Here is a 20,161-nt window from a genome sequence, read left to right as displayed (position 1 = left end):
TATTTTTTTACAATTTTTAGCAGTAAAAAATGATGAATGTAAATAACTTGACATTTTAAATAATTTTATTAAATCAATGAATCATTTATAACTTAAATTGCTTTATTGATTTTTTATTTAACTTATTTTTTGGTTGATTATTTGTAACACCCAAAAAATTTCAAGCTAAATTATTTATTTAATTTATAATTATTAAAATTGTAATATATATATATATATATATATATAGTTTATTACTTAAGTTTAGGTGTAAATTTAATTAATCTATTTATCTGTATAAAATTAAATATTCTTTTCATAAATTGTGAATGACAATTAATATTTTAAATTTTAAAATTATATTTTGTGAGAATATTTATTTAAATTAATTAATTCCAAAAATAAAATAATTTGATAAATAATTTTTTACCATTAAATTATTAGTAGGTTTGTTTGTACATATTTTTTTTTTTTATAAAAAAGTGTTGTTTGATTAAATAATTACATTTCTGTTTATTTTACCTGTATATAACATGCTTACTTTAAAAAAAAGTAAATTTTATCTATTTCGTAAATAAATGATTATTTTAATATTAACAAAACTGGTTCTGTATTTGTTGCAACAACTAATAATTACACTAATACTTTTTTTTACAATTTTTTCTCCAATAAAAAAATTGCATATACGATTACATTAATTTCGACTAAATTTTCAACAAAAAAAAAATCGTATATAGATGTTTAGTCTATTAAATGATTAAAGTTTGTATTTACTGATTGATATAGAAATGGTATGGTGTGTGAAATAAGTTATTATCAATAATTATTCAAGTGTATTATTATTATAGGAAAACTTTGGTTAAAAAAAACTCTCACGATTAATTTAAGATATTATTTGTTTTGAAGTTCATTAATTTATCACGATTTTATTTTCAAAAAATACTTGATCAAATTAAGAGGAGAAGAGAAGTAATATATAAATAGTTCTTAATCTTAATTTTTCAAAATGATATGAAACTATATTGTTCATAAAATTTTCATTAATTATTGAAGAAGATGATACATATATAGAATAAAAGAGTGATGATGCAAACAGTGGAAAGTGGAAACATGTAATGGGAAAAAGATGATTTGTGATAAAGAGGCTCCATGGGCATGCAAAGTTAAGAACAATGTGGAAACAAAATAGGCATCATCATAGAAAATACACTGATGCTTCCATTCACATACACACACACACTCCAAGACTTCAAACTTGACATGCTTTTCTTTTCATTTTCTGGGACCATATTCTCATGTCATTTTCCACATCTCTCATCCCTTCACTCATCTTTCTCCCTCTTATCTCCTCTCCTCCAACCCATATCATTACTTTTATGCTAATCACATTACTTATACTCCTTCGCACGTAAGTACTACACTTTTTTAACCTAAACTTTTTCTCTGTAGGGAAAAACTAGAAAAAAAAAATCAGTTTTCGTTGTCTTTTTAACAATAAAAAATAATGCGAAGTAGACTTTAAGTCTACCTCAACCTCATAAAATCGATTTATATATACAATGAAATATTACTTTTAGTCGATGTGGGATCTCCTAGATGATTCGATAGCGGGTGATATGATAAGTCTAACAATCATTTGCTAGGATAGACTTTAACCTGACTTTGATACCATATTACGAAATAAATTTTAAACCTAACTCAACTCCATAAAACCGGCTTATAAGGTAAGGTTCACATACACTTTCTCATTTCTAATCGATATGGGATCTCAAACATAAATCATCTCTAATCGAAATGGATGTGGGAAGCCATGATTAGTTTCTCTTGACGCCATGTGGAAAACGGGACCATAACCTATGAGGACAAAAGCACTGCACATCTTAGAAAGGAAGCAACGAAGAAGCACGTTCAAAACCTTCCTATCAGTTTCGTGCTTTTCATGCATTACTTTTCATATTATTAAATTCAATTAACGAACAATTATGTCTCCTTCATTGAACTTATATTTTATTCCTCTTCTTTGCTTATAAATACCACCACCAACTCTCCCCACCTCACACCAACAACTATAGTATTCACAACCAATTTCTTTATTCCATTCATTCTTTCATTCTCAGTTTCTCCCTCTCAAGAACCAACATCAACCCTATGGGAATTTGCACATCTACTGAATACTCAGTGAAAGGTGGAAAGCAGAGTTGGCAATCCACGGTGAACATAGTGAACATGGATGGAAGGTTGGAGCAGTTTCAGGAGCCAATTAAGGCATGGCATGTCTTGTCTCAGAACCCAAACTGCTACATCTGCTGCTCAGAAACCATGTATGTCGGATCACCAATGCTTCCTCTGCCTCCAAATCAAGACCTTCACTTGGGTCTCATATACTTCCTTGTCCCACTTTCCCAATTTCGCGTTCCACTCTCTCTTCAGGACTTGGGGGCTCTAGCCATCAAGGCCAATGCAGCTCTAGCTGCCGCTGCAACACCTAACTACCCAATCTTAGAATCTAATCAACAAAAACAATTCAGTACACATCCTACTCTTTCAAACGTTTCTCTGGGCTGTTCCCATTAGATTTTGGAAATTGCATCTGTGATATGTTCACACTCGTTGTGTAATCTGCGGATTGATCTGCTGGATCATGATGGTGAAGTCAAGAGACAAGGTATCCTTAACTCACCCTATGTTGCAGACTGCAGTTTTGAAGTTCAACAGAAACTTTCATGAGTAACACAATCAAGAATTATATTGGAAGTAAACATTTTCAAGGGAATTAAGGTGACAGAGACCAGATTGTGGATCAATTAATTCCTACTTTGGAGTGCGCATGTAACATGTAACATTTGTGTCGAATAGTTATGCTGATCGACTTAAATTTTTTTAGCTGTAGAGAAGCTGTTGAGATCATTGAATTTTAGTGGTTGTGTGTTAGCACTTTGCAATGATGATGGTTTCATCTTGACAATAAAATATTCATTATTCGTGTCTCTGTTGTTGTCGTTATTTATGAACCATACATTAATAAAAAAATACATTCATGTTGGATTGTTCCTCAGGTATTTGGAAATTAAAGATATTGAGTTGAATTTGAGCACTACGTTGGTAAAGAGCCTGCAATCTGGATCATAAAAAATGAAGTTGATGTGTGTGTGTTATACATATGACATAAGTGATTCCGTCATACACATTTAAACTTTGACTAGGGGCGGCAATGAGTATTCTGATAAAGTGCATTGTATTAAAAGTAAAGGTTGAAAAGGAAGCTGAAGATTCCAAATTTTATAGATATGGATGGTTATTAATTGGTGAAGGTCTTCAATTTCAAGATATACATATTAATTATGATCCCACAATTATGTTCCAAAAGATCTGAAGTTTGGGGGTCAAGTTTCAGGGTGGTAGAGAGAAAGTGGGGACTTTGGTTGAATCCAAAACTTTAGATATGAAATTGTATGATCATAAAGGATTCGAGTAGTAAGAGACAGAAATAAAAAAGTAAGTTTACAATTAAACAATATAAAAAATATTAAAATAATAGTATTGAAAGTGATTTATATTATTGTTTGTTTTCTCCGAATGAATGAGATGAGATAGAGCACTTTCTTTTCTATTTGGAAAAGAAAATTGTTATTATAAAAACTTCATACTAGAAACACCAATTTACAATTTCTTAAGGAAATTTTACAATGTCAACATTCCATTATTTTTTCTTCTACTTTTAACATTTATAGTCTAGATCAATTTGCTATTTTTTCTTATACTTTTAACACTTATAGTTTAGATCAATTTATTATTTTCTTCTTCTATTTTTAGTAATATAGAACAATTGTAATTTATATCACTTGAGTAATTGTAATTTATATCAATTGAGTGTAGAAACTTGTTATTCGGTGTTCCTCCTTAAGTATATGTTTTTTTTTTCTTCCTTTAATTTACTCTTTTCAGGTGTCTTGCTCTGCCACTTAATTGAGATCACACTGTTGTATAGTGATGCTTTAATACACACTGTTTTTTATTAAAAGAAAGTTGGTTAAATATTTTACTTTTTTTAGTCTCCATAACATTATTTTACTCATTTTAGTTCGATTTTTTTTAATATTTTTGTACTTTTAGGTCTTATCGTTTTAACTTTTTTTGTTTCCTTAAAAAAATCAATTTATTTTCTTTGTTTATATACACGGTATTGAAATATAATATTATGATGAAGTAACATTGTATTTATCTGGTGATTTTTGACATATCAACATCAATCATACAGAATAAAAATAAACAAAAACAATAAAACTAAAATTTCTGAATTGGAAGATTTAGACGATATTAAATTATTTTTTTTACAATAAAATGATATATTTCTTTCCACGTGAGTCCTAGTTCAAGAAAAAAAATAAAAAATAAAGAAGGATAGTGTGTCTACAAAAATATTAACGTGGTGTGGGACACCCGGTACATGCGATTGGTTGAAAAAAAGAAGAAGAGAGAACTAACTAAATGAAAAATTAAAGTTATTTAATTAAAGAGAAATAAGAGAAAAACAAAGTGAAAATTAATATTTTAACATTTTTAAAATAAGAAAAGTAAATATTATTTTTGTTATATATATTATTACTTATTCAGAAAATTATTAAATAAAAACAAATTTTAGAGATAAAAAAAATTAATTGTTATATTAATTAAATTAAAGACTATTTTAGAGAGTAAAAAAAATTTGGTTTCTAAATTAGTTTTTATTATTGTTAAATACTTTCTAAATTGGTATCTAATTAATCACCAAAGTTTTTGTCACCAAATTTAGAATTTAAATAATTGGTAGTTAAAACCTTGGTAGTATATTAAAACCTTGGTAGTTTATTAAATACAAATTTTGAAACTACTTAACAATAATAAAAATTAATTTAGAAATTAAAAAATTTTGTAGTCTCTAAAATTGTCTCTAATTTAATCAATATAACAACTAATTTTTTTATCTCTAAAATTGGTTTTCATTCAATGATTTTCTGGTAGTGATTTTAGTTATTATTATTAATAATAATTTAGTTTTATCATAATTTATTTTAGATTTAATTACATTTTTAGTCTCGAATTTAGGATAATTTTGGTTTTACTCTAAAATAACTTTTTTCAGTTCCTTAAAATTGAAAAAAAATAATTTTAATTCTTAAATACTAAATTTAAGAGACTAAAATGAGTTTCTTAAAATTTGAGACTTAAGATTTAGAGAGGTTAGGGTTTAAAGTTTAAATATTAAATTTGTTTTTAGTCCTCTCAAATTTAATTAAGGATTTCTTTTTAGTTTTAAAGAAATAAAATAAACTTTAAAAAAAAATAGGAACCAATAGTCTAAGTTGTGCTACTTTTTAAAATTTAAAACATAATTAAACTTTCATTTTATTATCATAATAGAATAATGGACTTAGAAGTTTTAGCTATAGTTGGAGAAGAAACCTTTGGTGGTGATAAGTACTCATCAAAGTCATAATCAAACTATAGAAATTGATGATGCAGAATAATTTTCAGAGGATCCACCTACTTTTTAACTCTTTTTTTTCTTTCAAACCATTAATATTTTTCCTTTCTCTGTTCTCTTATTTTCACTGTGCCAAACCATAATCCATGTGCAGTGAAAGACCATTGGCTTGTGCCTGAGAAAAGCTAGAGTTACACAGTTTCCAGATCAGAATTCCAACTTCTTAGGAATGAGGAGCAAGTTATGGTTACCATTCCTCTGTTTTGGGTTGGTTCTGATGTGGAGAAACATCATGAACTCCAATAGGGTTATCATTGGTGCTTGTGCACAAAAACAAAGACTATTATCGGTGCAAGTTGCATTGGTATCAGGAAAAACACAAATAAATGTAAAAAGGCACAAATAGCTATAATTCATTTAGCCACCTTCAATTACAGAACTGTTAAATTAATGCTAGACACTTCCTTTCTACCTAGCAACTCTAAATACATTACATAAAATATATTCCATTCACACCAAAGAAAAGCACCAAGACTTGGACTTTGATTTATTATTAAAATAGTATGGCACCCCATCAATTTTATTGAGTTTGAGAGGGATGGAATGAAAAGCTGCAGGTGTGGAATAGTCTCTCTAAGAGGAGGGTGGTTTCATTTCAGATTTAATGGCCTCCGCCAGCTGATCATAAGCTTCTCCCCATGCATACTTCATCTCCGGTGACCACATTTCAGGTACAGCTTCTTTTATGGTCTCCAAAAGTGCAAACTTTCCCACCTTAATAAAACCAGAGAATATAACAAACTACATACATTAGTCTTTTACAAATAAAATGGATAATCTGATGAACACAAGTTAAGAATAGTAACTTGTGTTTTTATCAATTGATTTTATACTGCTCATTCATTTATGTCAGAGTCTTGCCATAAGTAATTTATGCCAAATTTTCAAAGTAACAAATAATAATATAATCAGATACCAGCAAAATTCTATACTGTTTAATTAGTCAACCATGCTCATGATGGAAGTTTATTATATACCTCAAAATGCTCGTTTACAACGCCGGTTCTTAAATGGCTAGCCCCTAGCTTTTTCAAATTTGATTCTCTGACAGTGACTTTACCAGCCTTCCGCAGTTGAACTGCTGAATCACAAGTCTACAATAACAAAAACAAAAACAAAGTGAAGTGATACCAAGAGAAATAACAATAACAGTAACAAAGTGAAGTGATACCAAGAGACATGGCTTCTATAATAGCGTGATAGTTTCATTGATTAAGTATTAATTTAATTTTAACTTACCATTATAAAGACAGATATGGCATGGACCTTGAACTTGGAGTTTTGCTCCAAAGGAACGGTTGAGTCTCTCAAGAATGAGAACAGTTTCTGAGTTGATGGAGCAATCTCAAATATCCTACCAAGTTTGAAGCCATTAGTTCATGAGAGTTGTATAATGATTTCAGAGAGAAAGATAAAGTTAAAACATAAGCAAGAGTTTGAAAAGTTGAAGAAGCTTACTTCAAGAAAAACTTGAGGCCCAACTCTGCAGAATTCTTCTTCATTACACTCCATGATTTCAGCACCAGAGCTTCTTGCTCTTCCGTGAAACATTTTCCCGAGGAGTTCATGTTGAGTACTTGTTTTGGGATTGTGATTGCAGTGGAAGTTGGATGAGGAAATGGTTGATGTTGTGGCATGGTTTGGTGAAGTTTTTATAGTGGGATTCATCGAAATGAAGTTGGCCTTTCACTGCAACGGTGAGTCATACCACTCAGGTTTTTCTTAGTCCATTAATTTGCTTTCTAGAATAGTAAAATATATCCAAAAAACCACTTTTTTTTGGATTATATCTGAATAGATTTGGTTCATGCCACCATTTGTTGTATATCAGAAGGGAAACAGTAGGAATGTGGCATACTAGGAGCTCAAAAACCAGGGGCTGCTTCTTGGTTTGGAGAAGTCAAAATGGTGGTGTAGTTGAATTTGAACTTGAGTTAGTTTGGTTGAGCACACCCTACGTAAGCCATGATGAGATCAGATTACTATATATTTATCTTTTTCCTGTTATGATCATCTTATAATCACTGCTTACTACACTTGTCTTTTCTTGTACTGATTCTTTTAATGAAACAATCAATGTGATTTGTATCATTTTATTATAGGGTAAATGTGAATATATAACAGAGAAGACATAATAATGATAATTGTTTAACACACTAATGAAACACTTTATAGTATGTTGGCCTATATGATAAGTTAGCTTATAAATTAATTCGACTAATATAAAAAGTAGAGTTTTTGAAAGTAGTTTACTTTAACAATTTCTAACTTATAATTATTCTTTATATTTTAATACTTTTTTTACTATCCTTAATTTTTCCTTTTTCAATATATGATGTTACGTGGAAATTACATTTAATAAAATTGTGAGAAAAAAAAGTTCAAGTGTAAGGATTTTTTAAAAATTTAATTTAATAAATACTCACCATATCAACTCATTTAAATAAAATCAAATAAAAAGACATATAAAAGTTATATATAGAAGTATTTATTTTTTAATAAAAAAGTACTTATTTTAAAATATATAAAAAATTTAATCGCATAATAATATATTTTTTTCTATAAAATAATTATTCATTTATATAATATACATTTTTTATATTCATTATATTTACCAATTATTTTATTGAATACTTTGATCATACACTTCTAATTGAATCACTATAAGAAAATTACTAAACAGAAATAAATTTTAGAGAAAAAAAATATTAGTTATTATAATGATTAAATTAGAAACCATTCTAGACACTACAAGAAAATCATGAAATAGAAACCAATTTTTAGACACCAAAATAATTAGTTACAATAGGAACTAAAATAGAGACCATTTTAGAAACTAAAAAAAAAAATTGGTTTCTAAATTAGTTTCTATTATGGTTAAGTACTTTCTAAATTGGTATCTAATTAGCAACTAAGGTTTTAGATACCAATTATTTAGTTTCTAAATTTAGTCTCTAAAACCTTGGTTGCTAATTAGATACCAATTTAGAAACTATTTAACAATAATAGAAAATAATAGAAAATAAACTAATTTAAAAATCAAATTTCTTTTTAGTTTCTAAAATGGTCTCTAATTTAGTTATTATTGCAACTAATTATTTTGGTTTCTAGAAATTGGTTTCTATTTCATTATTTTCTTGTAGTGAGAGGTTAAAAAAATATTGATTTCTAAATTAGTTTCTATTATTGATAAATAGTTTCTAAATTGGTATTTAATTAGTTACTAAGGTTTAGCTATCAATTATTTAGATTCTAAATTTGGTAGCAAAAACCTTAGGTACCAATTTAGAAACTATTTGTCAATAATAGAAATTAATTTAAAAACCATAAACTTTTTAGGTCTCTAAGTTAATTAATATAACAACTAATTATTTTTTTTTCTAAAATTAATTTATATTCAATTATTTTCTTGTAATGAATAAACTGATTTATTAGCTCAAAATTTATAAATTAAAAATTTATTAAATAGTTTATTAGTTAGTAACAAATCTAAAAGTTAGTTTTGGCAAAACATAAGATATACTAGTGGAGTAAAACAAATAAAGTAAAAAAAATACTTAAACAAAGAGAATTACTTAATTTACAGAAAAAAAAAATATCAGATACTAAACAGTTGATTGAAAATCTAAAATATATATAATGTATGGGTGAAAGATGTGATAGTTAAGTTTAAAGTTAACAGTTTTGTATTGATTAGTTTTGACTCTTTTAAGATTCTTTTCCAGTGCAAGTGAAGAGAAGAGACTCCCTTCCCTTGAACCAAAGGCTTCACAAAACTATCTCCTCTGTTCTCCCATTCTACCAGAGAAACACAAACACACAAAACTTTTCTGTACTATTTGTTTAGGAATAAGCATTACAGATCCTAAAGATATCACAACAAAACATAAATATATATGATCAGTGAATCTTGTTTTACATATATAATTTGTTTGTGATTTTGTAATCTCTAATCCTGATTTGTAGCCACAATTCTCGAGATATTAGTAATCATTTCTTATAAACAAAGGTGTGTATATATGCATTATATATATGATCAATAATTATTATAAAAATTCCACCATATTTCTTTTTCTATCTCTGATATCTTTTTTCTCTTTCTATCACAGCAATCATTTTATCTCAAAACCATATTATGCACATAGAGATTCTTAATAAAGTTTAGACCCAAATTATTACAATTCATATCAATCCATGTATTTATCAGTACCCTTTTTGTTACAACTCAGATCACTTTCAAATACAGGATTTTAAATTTGCGAATAGATAGATAGATATATTATTTTCCATCACAAACGAGAAGCACAGACCCAAACACAACCTTATCAATCTCATTCAATCAGAGAGAAAGGAAGTAGAGTCTAGGAGGAGGGCTTCATTTCAGATATGATGGCATCAGCCAGCTGATCATGAGCTTCTTCCCATGCATTCTTCATTTCCGGGGACCACATTTCAGGCACTGCTTCTTTTATGGTCTCCAGAAGTGCCAACTTTGTTACCTTCACAAACCAGAAGAAAGAACTATAAACAAAATACTCTATAGATAAACAAAAGCAAAAGTTATGCAAGATTGACAAAAAGTACTGATACAAAAGTTATATTATATTTTACACCACTCATGCATTTTTGAATGAAATCTCACATAACTTACCTCAAAACTTAATTCAAACATTGATATAACAAATAGAACCAAATGTCATTTTCAACTTTTATACATGTTGATAGTTGACACTAACAAATAAACCATCTTTATCAGCTATAGATATGTTCATGTTGTAAGAATATGATATATATATACATACCTTAAAATGCTCAGCTATAACACCTGCTTTAAAATGACTGGCACCTAATTTTTTCAAGTTTGATTCCCTCACAGTGACTTTACCAGCTTTCCTCAGTTGAGAAGCTGAGTCACAGGTCTGCAATAACAAAAACAAAATAAATTGATAACAATAGACCAATATTATGTAACTTATGGTTGAAAACTAAACATCATCATTAAAGTGTTAACTTGGAATGTTGTTGTCTAGTAGTGTTGTTAGTGGGTGGTGAGAAATGAAGTGATGATAAAGGTGAAATGAATGAAGCAATAAAAATCACCATGACAAAGACAGCCTTGGCATGGGGCTTGATCTTGGGGTTTTCCTCCAAAGGAACGTTTGAATCTTTCAAGAATGAGAACAGTTGCTTAGCTTCAGGAGCAATCTCCAATATTCTAAATGTTGAATTCAAAGTCATGTATCAGTGATAATAAGTTTAAGTGTTGAAAATATGCAGTGTGGTGTATGAATTAGTAGTTGGTGATAGGTTGAAAGAGTTGAAGAAATTAAATGGAGCTTACTTGGTGAAAAACTTTAGACCGAGTTCTCCAGAATTGTTCTTCATTGCTTCCCATGATTTGAGCACAAGAGCTTCTTGCTCTTCTGTGAAAACTCTTGCATCCATGTTTGTGACTGATATGAAAGAAGTGGTTGGTGTTGTGGCTTGCTTTTATACTGAGATTACTTCAAGATGAGGTTGCCCCTTCATTGCAATGGGTAGGCATTCCTGTTTCACTCCCACGTTCTTTCTGATATTTCCAAGAAAATAAAAATATCAATTAAAATATTAAAATAATCACCATTATCTTAGGAATATAAAATTACTATTTTTTTAGGATTTGGAAAAACTATGTAATTATTATATTAGGTGTTTAAGGTATTGGATTACCTAAATTAAGAAAAAAAAATTAATTATTTTATTTTTAATAAGTTATCTAATATAATAAAAATGGAAATAAAAGTATAATAAAAAAATTTATATCATCTTGAAATTCTAAAAATGATAGATAAAAAACTAATATTATATAAAACGTGGAGAAAGTAATTAAACCTGAGATGAACCATGTGTATGAGAAGTTATGTAACTTAACTTAAGATTAAGAAAATTATGTAACTTAATCAGTGATAGTAACATATTTTTGAAAATAATAACATAAGGTTATTTTTTATTTTAGTTTTAGTCTTAGAAATTAGTATGATAAATATTATAGACCTATCCTGGTTGATATAATGTTTATTTAATAGAATTGACAATAAATATAGATAATATATAATGTGAGTCTATACAAATAATGTAGTGAACTATATGGTACCCAAAAAAACATTATGTATTATGTTAACAAACAATTTGAACATGCACATTAATTAACATTTTCAACATGCACATAATTAATGGTCTAATCTCGAACAAGTCTCTTAAACATCATTAATGGTCTAATATCGGACAAGTCTCTTAAACATCATATCTAAATCAAACACACTTATCAAACATCATCAACACTTGTAAGACATTCATAAAATTCTGTGAAATATCTCATTCAAAAATTTATTTATTGAATTTTTAACAATTCTAACACAATTTTAAAAAGAAATATTTTAATTTTGTAAAAACTCAATTTTTTTTTATAAATTTTTATTATATATCTTTGTATTTGTGTTTCTGTTGTATCATTATCTATGATACATATAACATGTTATACTAACAATTCAACTGTTTCAACTGTTGTTAAAAGAAAAACAAAGTCGAGACTAACGATGAGGCACAGCTTCAATGCATTACCACAACTTTCAAAAACAGAGCTACAGGTGAAAACATCACACCCTTATTCAGTAATCAGAGCATATTTTTTCAAAATTTCTCCCTTTTTCAAAACAAAGGTTCAACTGCATTCCCTACCAAAACCATGACAGAGCCACTGAATATAACATTTTTAAAAGCATATTGACAAAAAGAAGAACGAAGGAACAAGAGAAAAAGATAAGAGAGTGAACTGATATACAATGCAGAGTACAAAAAGCCATTGTCAACCACATCCATAGTTTATATCAGGTGTTGCAGCAACAGCTGAAAATGGAATTTCAATTCTCTCTTTCACTAGGCATCGAGCTTCCCCATTTTCCCACACCAGAATTCTCCCAGGTGGACACTGAATACTTCGTCTCTCGCCCCCATTTGTAGTTGTAGATCTCTCCAGATTTTCTACTCTGTGACGCCAGCCTTGCACGCTGAAACGAGTGCCTAACTTAGGCCCAAAACCAGACAAACTTAGTATTGATACCACGCCAACTACCGTGAGCATTGTTTTGGCTGCAGAAGTTATAAAAAATCCCAATCCTTTTCTCGAACTTTTAGCCTCATTCTCAACGTGACTTTGATCTTTTTCACTGAGATTCTTGTTCGCCTCAATCATTGGATCAAGCGTCATTAACCCATTACGAACAGACTTGTTCACGGAAGGAATCTGTGAGAGATATTCCTTGTCCATAGACACAGAGTATGGAGGGCGGCTAGGATACGGAGGAAGTAGTAGATCATTGCTGTGCTCCACTGTTTCACTAGCAAAAGTGGAAGCTTCATGTATCACTTCCAATTCCTTACCTTTGTACTCAGTGAGCTTGTCAATTAACATTTTGCGACTGTTTTCAATCTCAGCCAAAGCAATTTCTCTTTCATATCGCTGTTGTTGTTGCAGAACCTGTAAATAGCACAACAATACATATGATTCGCAAACTATTATCTCAATCATAATTTGATTATTTTCCCACAGAAACGCATAAAAAATCAGAAAAAAACTTCTAAAATCATCTTACAAGCACTAATATAAGTTCAATGATAATAACCTGAAAATAATAAACAAAATCATATTCTAGCAACGTCACAAAGTAGGAAAGAGTGTGAAGGACTGAAGGCATACTGATCACATACTTCCAAACTCCAATCAGTCAAGTTTCACTTCACATTGTGGATTTGCTAGGCTAAGAATGAAGAAACCATTAATTTAGAATGTAAATATGCAATGCAAGGGAAAACTGTATTTGGAAGAAAGCACAAACGTGAACACACCACGTTTCCACAATAGTCTTATCAAGCATCTAATACAATCCGGGACTGTTTAGTTTAAGAAATGCTTTCTTTTTTCAGTTTTTTATTACAAAAAACACCACTTTATTTACTATTTTTAATCTGCATAAAAACAATGAGAAGTTGTCTTCTTTAGTATAAAAACCCTTGAAAACATGAAAGAAAATGTAAGGTAGTGTTTTGATCAATCCATGAATCAACTAAAGCATCCCGGGCTGCAAATACACTGCAGATTCTTGTGGTGGTAGTCAACCACAGGCGTTACTGAACTTGAATATGTCCAGCTAGTAGCTAATTTCATCACTAAATGGAGTTTATTGGTCTTTGATACCGACAAGAATGAACCGAAGCTGGTGTGCAACAAAAACTTCCATAACTTTTAGACACAAGACAACCACCCAAATCTCAAACTCACTCACTAAGACAGCAACAAATCAAGAACCCAACCAAAAACCTTTTAAAAAAACAAAGACAATCTACGACATTCCACAATTCCCAATCATAAAAAAAAAAAAACCCAAATAAAAAAAATCCCTAATTTTGAAAAGGGCACCTGCAAGGAAGAAAGCTGAGTCTCCAAGGCTTCAAGGGCATCGCAAATGTTGAGAAGTCGTTCGGTAGCTTCTTCGTCGTCGTCGTCAGCGGCGTGCGACGAGGGGCCATTGGCGGTGGCTTTGTGGATGCAATTGCTGATTTTCAATCGAAGTTCTGTGGCTCTCGCCAACACTAACCCTATGCCTTCCTCTTCCATTCTCCTCTCTCTCTCTCTCTGTGTCTCTCTGTCTCTCTTTGTTTGTTTCCTTTGTTGGGTTCTATTCTACCCTAGATTCAAACCTTGTAATTTCAATTTCCCTAATATTAATTTTGTGAATTTTTAAGGAAAAAGAAAAGTTTGACATGAAATCCAAACCCGCCAAATGCTTCTTCATCTATCGCTGTCTCCCAGTGGTGGGGATTGTGATTAAGTGATTCTGATGCGCCATAGAGAAAGAAAATCTACTCTCACTAACTTTTGCGTTTTGTCAAATTTCCCAAACAGACAAATATTGAAATCAGCACTTTTTATCATTTCCAAAATTACTGTTCAATTTTCATCTCTTTTCTTTTATTTAATTTATTTCAGTGTGTTAAAATACTAATTTATTACCCTGCTCAAATTATTGTGCAGAACATACCATGTGTACAATCACAGCAATTATTATTTGAAAAAATGTCTAGAAAAAGTTTAGGGTTTATAAAAGTGTAAGTTTGAATATTGGATTCAATGGATTTACCAAATTTTACTTTTAAAAGTAGTATGCTTTCACCTTTTGGATTGCCGTGTGGCTATGATTCTCTCAAACCTGTCATTAAATATAATTTCATAGTTTAAAAATGATGAGCTTGATATCTATCTAAAAAAAATATATAAAATTGTTCTGATAAAAAAAAATCTCTAGATCATTTAGTCTTTTAATTTTTACTATTTTAAATATTATAATAATATAAAAAGAAAATAATAAGATTGATATATTAAATATTTAAGATTATTTTCATATAGACTTTATTTATCTCTTGTATGAGTCTAAAGACTACTCAAACAGTTGGTAGGAATATTTCAACAAATTAAAGTAAAATTACAAAATAATAAAAAATAATTGTTTTTAAAGATCATTTGTTCATCAGATAAATTTTCTAAGAGATTACACTTGTCAGTAAATATTTTATGTTGATGACATAGTAAAAATAATAATCACTACTTCTACCTTTTATTTTTTATTTAACTTTCTCATTTTCTTCTTAACTTTTTATATGAACTATCTAAATCGTTTGTTACTAAATTGAGTCTATAATATATTTTTATATTTTTTCATACCTATGGAAACAAATGTCCTATCATAAGAAAGTATGCTTATTTTTTTCAGATAAAAAAAATAGTATTAAATTATTTTCTTTTATTTAAACAATTGACATCCCCGACAATTATTTTCAACTATTTTGATGAATCTAATTATAAAGTGAGTTGTAAATTTGTAACCATGAATTTTGATGGAAGTCACGCACGTGCACCTTTATTCCCCCATATGCATGCATGAAGGAGAGTGAATTAAAATGCAAAACCAAGCATACAACATCATCATCACACACACACACACACATATATATATATATATATATATATATATATAATCTTTTGATGTTTGTGAAAAAATCAATTATGGTGTTATCAGCCTTTTGTTTTTGGTCCTAGAAGGAACAAATCAAGAATACTTTTATTTTCAAAAGCAAAAGTCAGTAGCAATGGCAATTAGGTCCCTGAGAGTGAGAGATGCTCTGGTATTCTGTGACCATGTCCAGGCAATAAAATCTGGTTTGGTATCAAGCATTTTCACTTGTAATCAACTCATTCACCTCTATTCCAACCATGGCCTTTTGCAAGAGGCCCACAAACTGTTCGATGAAATTCCCCACCCGAATGTATTCTCTTGGAATGTCATAATCATGGCTTACATAAAAGCACACAACTTGACACACGCACAAGCCCTTTTTGACTCGGCCTCTCATAGAGATTTGGTTTCTTATAATTCCATGTTGTCGGCTTATGTTGGTTTGGAGGGCTACGAGACTGAGGCACTTGATTTCTTTACTAGAATGCAATCTGCACGTGACACAATTGGGATTGATGAGTTCACTCTCACGACCATGCTTAACCTTGCTGCCAAACTACGTGTGCTGCGTTACGGGAAGCAGATGCATTCATATATGGTGAAAACTGCAAATGATTTAAGTAAGTTTGCTTTGAGTTCTCTCATAGACATGTACTCTAAATGCGGTTCCTTTCAAGAAGCATGTACTGCATTTGGCGGTTGTGAGGGGATGGTGGACCTGATTTCAAAGAATGCAATGATTGCAGCTTGTTGTAGGGAAAAAAGGATGGACATGGCCTTAGATATATTTTGGAAAAATCCTGAATTAAATGATACTGTGTCTTGGAACACATTAATTGCAGGGTACGCCCAGAATGGCTATGTGGAGAAATCACTTACCTCGTTTATTGTGATGACTGAAAATGGTATTGGTTTCAACGAACACACTTTAGCAAGTGTTTTGAGTGCTTGCACAGGTCTAAAATGTTTAAAACTTGGCAAGTCTGTTCATGCTTGGGTTTTGAAAAAGGGTTACAGTTCAAATCAATTTATTAGCAGTGGCGTTATCGACTTCTACTCTAAGTGTGGGAATATCAGATATGCCGAGTTAGTCAATGCAGAAATTGAGATTAAAAGTCCATTTGCAGTTGCTTCATTGATTGCAGGCTACTCATCTCAAGGTAACATGACGGAAGCCCAAAGGCTTTTTGATTCACTTTTGGAAAGAAACTCTGTTGTATGGACAGCTCTATGTTCTGGGTATGTTAAATCACAACAATGTGAGGAAGTATTCAAACTTTTCAGAGAGTTTAAAACTAAAGAAGCAGTAGTTCCTGATACAATGATCATTATCAGTGTGCTTGGTGCCTGTGCCATACAAGCTGCCCTTAGTTTGGGAAAGGAAATTCATGCTTACATCTTGAGAATGAGATTTCATGTGGATAAGAAATTACTGAGTGCTTTGATTGATATGTACTCAAAATGTGGAAATGTTACTTATGCGGAGAAAATCTTCCAACCGGTTACTGATAGTGATAGAGATGCAATCTTATACAATATCATGATTGCTGGTTATGCTCATCATGGTTATGAAAATAAAGCAATTTATCTTTTTCAGGAAATGTTGAATAAAAGTGTCAAGCCAGATGCAGTCACTTTTATTGCACTTCTATCAGCTTGTCGGCACAGTGGATTAGTTGAACTAGGAGAGAAATTTTTTATTTCCATGGAACAAGATTACAATGTATTGCCGGAGATTTACCACTATGCGTGTATGGTTGATATGTATGGAAGGTCTGATAAACTAGAAAAGGCAGTAGAATTCATGAGGAAGATTCCCGTACCAATAGATGCTACAATCTGGGGGGCATTTCTTAATGCTTGTCAGATGAGCAGCGATGCAGCACTTGTCAAACGGGCAGAAGAGGAGCTATTAAAAGTTGATCCAGATAACGGGTCTAGATATGTGCAGTTGGCCAATGCATATGCTGCCACAGGGAAGTGGGATGAGATGGGAAGAATAAGAAAGAAAATGAGAGGATACGAGGCCAAGAAGCTTGCTGGTTGCAGTTGGATATTTGTGGAAAATGGTATTCATGTATTTACTTCTGGTGATACATCTCATTCAAAAGCAGATGCAATATATTCAACTTTGATATGCTTGACTGGGAAACTGTATTTATCTTTCATAGAACTGAAGCAACTTAATGAAATTCAGACTGGTATTTAGGATATATTTTGATGGTTAACTAGCCAATGGCAGTAAAATTGGATGCTCTGCCATATAGGGATCATAGAACCACCATCCAGTGCAGCATGCTTATAGATAGTATTGCAGTAGCCAATAGGAATTATGGTACTACTACAAAAATTATTGGAAGACTAGTTTCTTCATGAAAGTGCATTTAATGATTTGGAAGAGGTATAAGACAGTTTTTGAGGCAGAGACTCCTTCACCTGTACACCAACCTTGCTCAATTCATCATCCCACTACTCAAATTTAGACACTGAGGGGATGAAATATACATGACATGTCCTCCTTACTACAAATATTTGATGTTGTTGCATCCTATCCTATCCCATCAAAGGAATCTCTTGGCAAATGCAGTAAAGAGCAAAAGAACTGTAAGTTGGCCTGATGAGATGACTTGTAAATCCACCATTGGAGTACAGACTTCCACGGAGATACATATGGAGAGAGTTTATTCCTTTTGAGTTGAAGTTTTGGTAGATTACAGATTCTGTGACGGCAGTTGTTCAAGACAGAAAAGGTGGTGTTCTACAATTTACACGAGCAACTATGTCTCATATTTGGTGACATATGGAACATAATGAAGGATTAATGCTCCGTGATTATGAAAGCTCGTGGTGATTCCACCCTAGTGTCTTGGTGCTCTATGGGTGATCTGAAGCGTACAAATGGAAACAAAGAAACATGTCTTGAATTCTTGTGCTCTATTTCGGTTTTTCAAGCATGTGAGGAGCTAGGAGAAAGCCAGCTCTTTGATTGCCGCTGTAGTTGTTGAGTTTTGGTTTTGCTGCTGTTCTGTGAAGACATTCTTTAGGTATGAAGTTCAGATTCCATCAAGTTAGAGATGGATCCTTGTAGGGAGAGATAAGCAGTTTGAGGATAAAAGGACCCCCTTCAGATAAGCAGCAAGAGTCCATCCTTCACCATGTGCAGTTTGCCCGAGTCCTCGGAGATATTTTAGATACAGTTGATCTGTTATATTTATGGTTTGTTAATAATTCAGTACTCTGTCTACCACTTTAGTCAGTTTATAACATCAACTGTAATGTGATTTAAATATTAATCTAGACTAAATGCATTGATTCCTCCTCAAAGAAAAATCGGTAAACTATGCTCCTGTCCAGACAGTTTAAATTTGTAGGAAAAATTTTAAATTTAAACTTGAATATATTTAGTATCTAAAATTTTGGATTATATCGTTTTTATTCTCCAAATTTAAAATTGAACTTTAGTCATGTAATTTAAAAAAAAAAAAACTTGTTTTATTCTCTGTCCCAAAGATATTTCATGGTTTCACTTGGTTAATAAATTACAAGTTGTTACATGATAAACTATTTTGATTCTACATTCTTGCCATCAAACACTCTTTCACTGTGAGAGCATTTTAAGTACGAGGCATTTTGGGTATTGTTAGATATTATTATATATTATTTGATATTATGTTTAGAGACCAAAATAATTAGTTATAATAGGAACTAAAATAGAGATCATTTTAAAAACTAAAAAAAAAAATGGTTTCTTAATTAGTTTCTATTATTTTCTATTATTGTTAAATAGTTTCTAAATTGGTATCTAATTAGCAACTAAGGTTTTAACTACCAATTATTTAGTTTCTAAATTTGGTAGCAAAAATCTTGGTTGCTAATTAGATACCACTTTAGAAACTATCTAACAATAATAGAAAAATAATAGAAACTAATTTAGAAACCAAATTTCTTTTTAGTTTCTAAAATGGTCTCTAATCTAGTTACTATTGCAACTAATTATTTTGGTTTCTACAAATTGGTTTCTATTTCATGATTTTCTTGTAGTGTATTATAGATATTGTTAGATATCTCATATTTATGTAATGGGCTTAGCCCATATGTTTCTTTTTCTATATAAACATAACCCTATGTGTTCAATATACACCAGAGATTTATCCTATTCTTTCTTTTCCTTAAAAAAAAAAAAAACCTTTGTCAACACTTTCAGACCAAAGATCTTGGCAAACTCAGATATTTCTTGGAGATTGAGGTAGCACAATCCAATATTGGTATTGTTATCTCTCAAAGAAAATACGCATTAGATATTTTGGAGGAAATTGGGTTGATGAATTCGAAATCTGTTGATACTCCCATGGATCCCAATGTCAAGCTTCTATTCAATCAGGGGAGCCTCTTTCAGATCCTGAGAAGTACAGGAGATTAGTTGGAAAATTGAACTATCTCACTGTTACTCGTCTTGATATTTCCTTTGCAGTCAGTCAGTGTGGTGAGTCAATTTCTTAATTCTCCATGTGAAGATCATTGGAATGCAGTCATTCGTATAGTGAAGTACATTAAAGGCTCTCCTGGAAAAGGTTTGTTATATGGTCATAATAACCATACTAAAGTCGTT

The 20,161-nt window shown here is 30.7% G+C and overlaps 5 protein-coding genes across 5 annotated transcripts; 2 read left to right on the top strand and 3 right to left on the bottom strand.

The window, feature by feature from the left end:
• Nucleotides 1-2,127: 2,127 nt before the first annotated feature.
• On the top strand, nt 2,128-2,553 carry LOC137822544 (uncharacterized). The gene has a single exon (XM_068627447.1). The coding sequence runs from the start codon at nt 2,128-2,130 to the stop codon at nt 2,551-2,553; it is 426 nt and encodes a 141-aa protein (XP_068483548.1).
• Nucleotides 2,554-5,832: 3,279 nt separating this feature from the next.
• LOC137837449 (anaerobic nitrite reductase MHB1) lies at nt 5,833-7,343 on the bottom strand. Its single transcript, XM_068646473.1, has 4 exons — nt 6,962-7,343; nt 6,743-6,857; nt 6,481-6,597; nt 5,833-6,217 (listed from the first exon to the last, which is right to left on the bottom strand). Exons 1-4 carry the CDS (start codon nt 7,138-7,140, stop codon nt 6,077-6,079), a joined length of 552 nt encoding a protein of 183 aa, XP_068502574.1. The 5' UTR covers nt 7,141-7,343; the 3' UTR covers nt 5,833-6,076.
• A 2,275-nt stretch (nt 7,344-9,618) lies between these two features.
• On the bottom strand, nt 9,619-11,072 carry LOC137837526 (anaerobic nitrite reductase Hb1-like). The gene is made up of 4 exons (XM_068646574.1): nt 10,845-11,072; nt 10,604-10,718; nt 10,306-10,422; nt 9,619-10,002 (listed from the first exon to the last, which is right to left on the bottom strand). The coding sequence occupies exons 1-4, from the start codon at nt 10,946-10,948 to the stop codon at nt 9,865-9,867; spliced, it is 474 nt and encodes a 157-aa protein (XP_068502675.1). The 5' UTR covers nt 10,949-11,072; the 3' UTR covers nt 9,619-9,864.
• A 1,219-nt stretch (nt 11,073-12,291) lies between these two features.
• On the bottom strand, nt 12,292-14,442 carry LOC137837356 (plastid division protein PDV2). Its single transcript, XM_068646366.1, has 2 exons — nt 13,959-14,442; nt 12,292-13,019 (listed from the first exon to the last, which is right to left on the bottom strand). The coding sequence occupies exons 1-2, from the start codon at nt 14,154-14,156 to the stop codon at nt 12,348-12,350; spliced, it is 870 nt and encodes a 289-aa protein (XP_068502467.1). The 5' UTR covers nt 14,157-14,442; the 3' UTR covers nt 12,292-12,347.
• Nucleotides 14,443-15,600: 1,158 nt separating this feature from the next.
• Nucleotides 15,601-18,882, top strand: LOC137837280 (putative pentatricopeptide repeat-containing protein At3g18840). Its single transcript, XM_068646277.1, has one exon. The coding sequence runs from the start codon at nt 15,686-15,688 to the stop codon at nt 17,759-17,761; it is 2,076 nt and encodes a 691-aa protein (XP_068502378.1). The 5' UTR covers nt 15,601-15,685; the 3' UTR covers nt 17,762-18,882.
• The last annotated feature ends 1,279 nt before the right edge of the window (nt 18,883-20,161 follow it).

Source organism: Phaseolus vulgaris, chromosome 11, assembly GCF_000499845.2.
Source record: "Phaseolus vulgaris cultivar G19833 chromosome 11, P. vulgaris v2.0, whole genome shotgun sequence".
Classification (NCBI taxonomy): Eukaryota; Viridiplantae; Streptophyta; class Magnoliopsida; order Fabales; family Fabaceae; genus Phaseolus; species Phaseolus vulgaris.
This window is presented reverse-complemented; position numbering and strand designations above follow the sequence as displayed.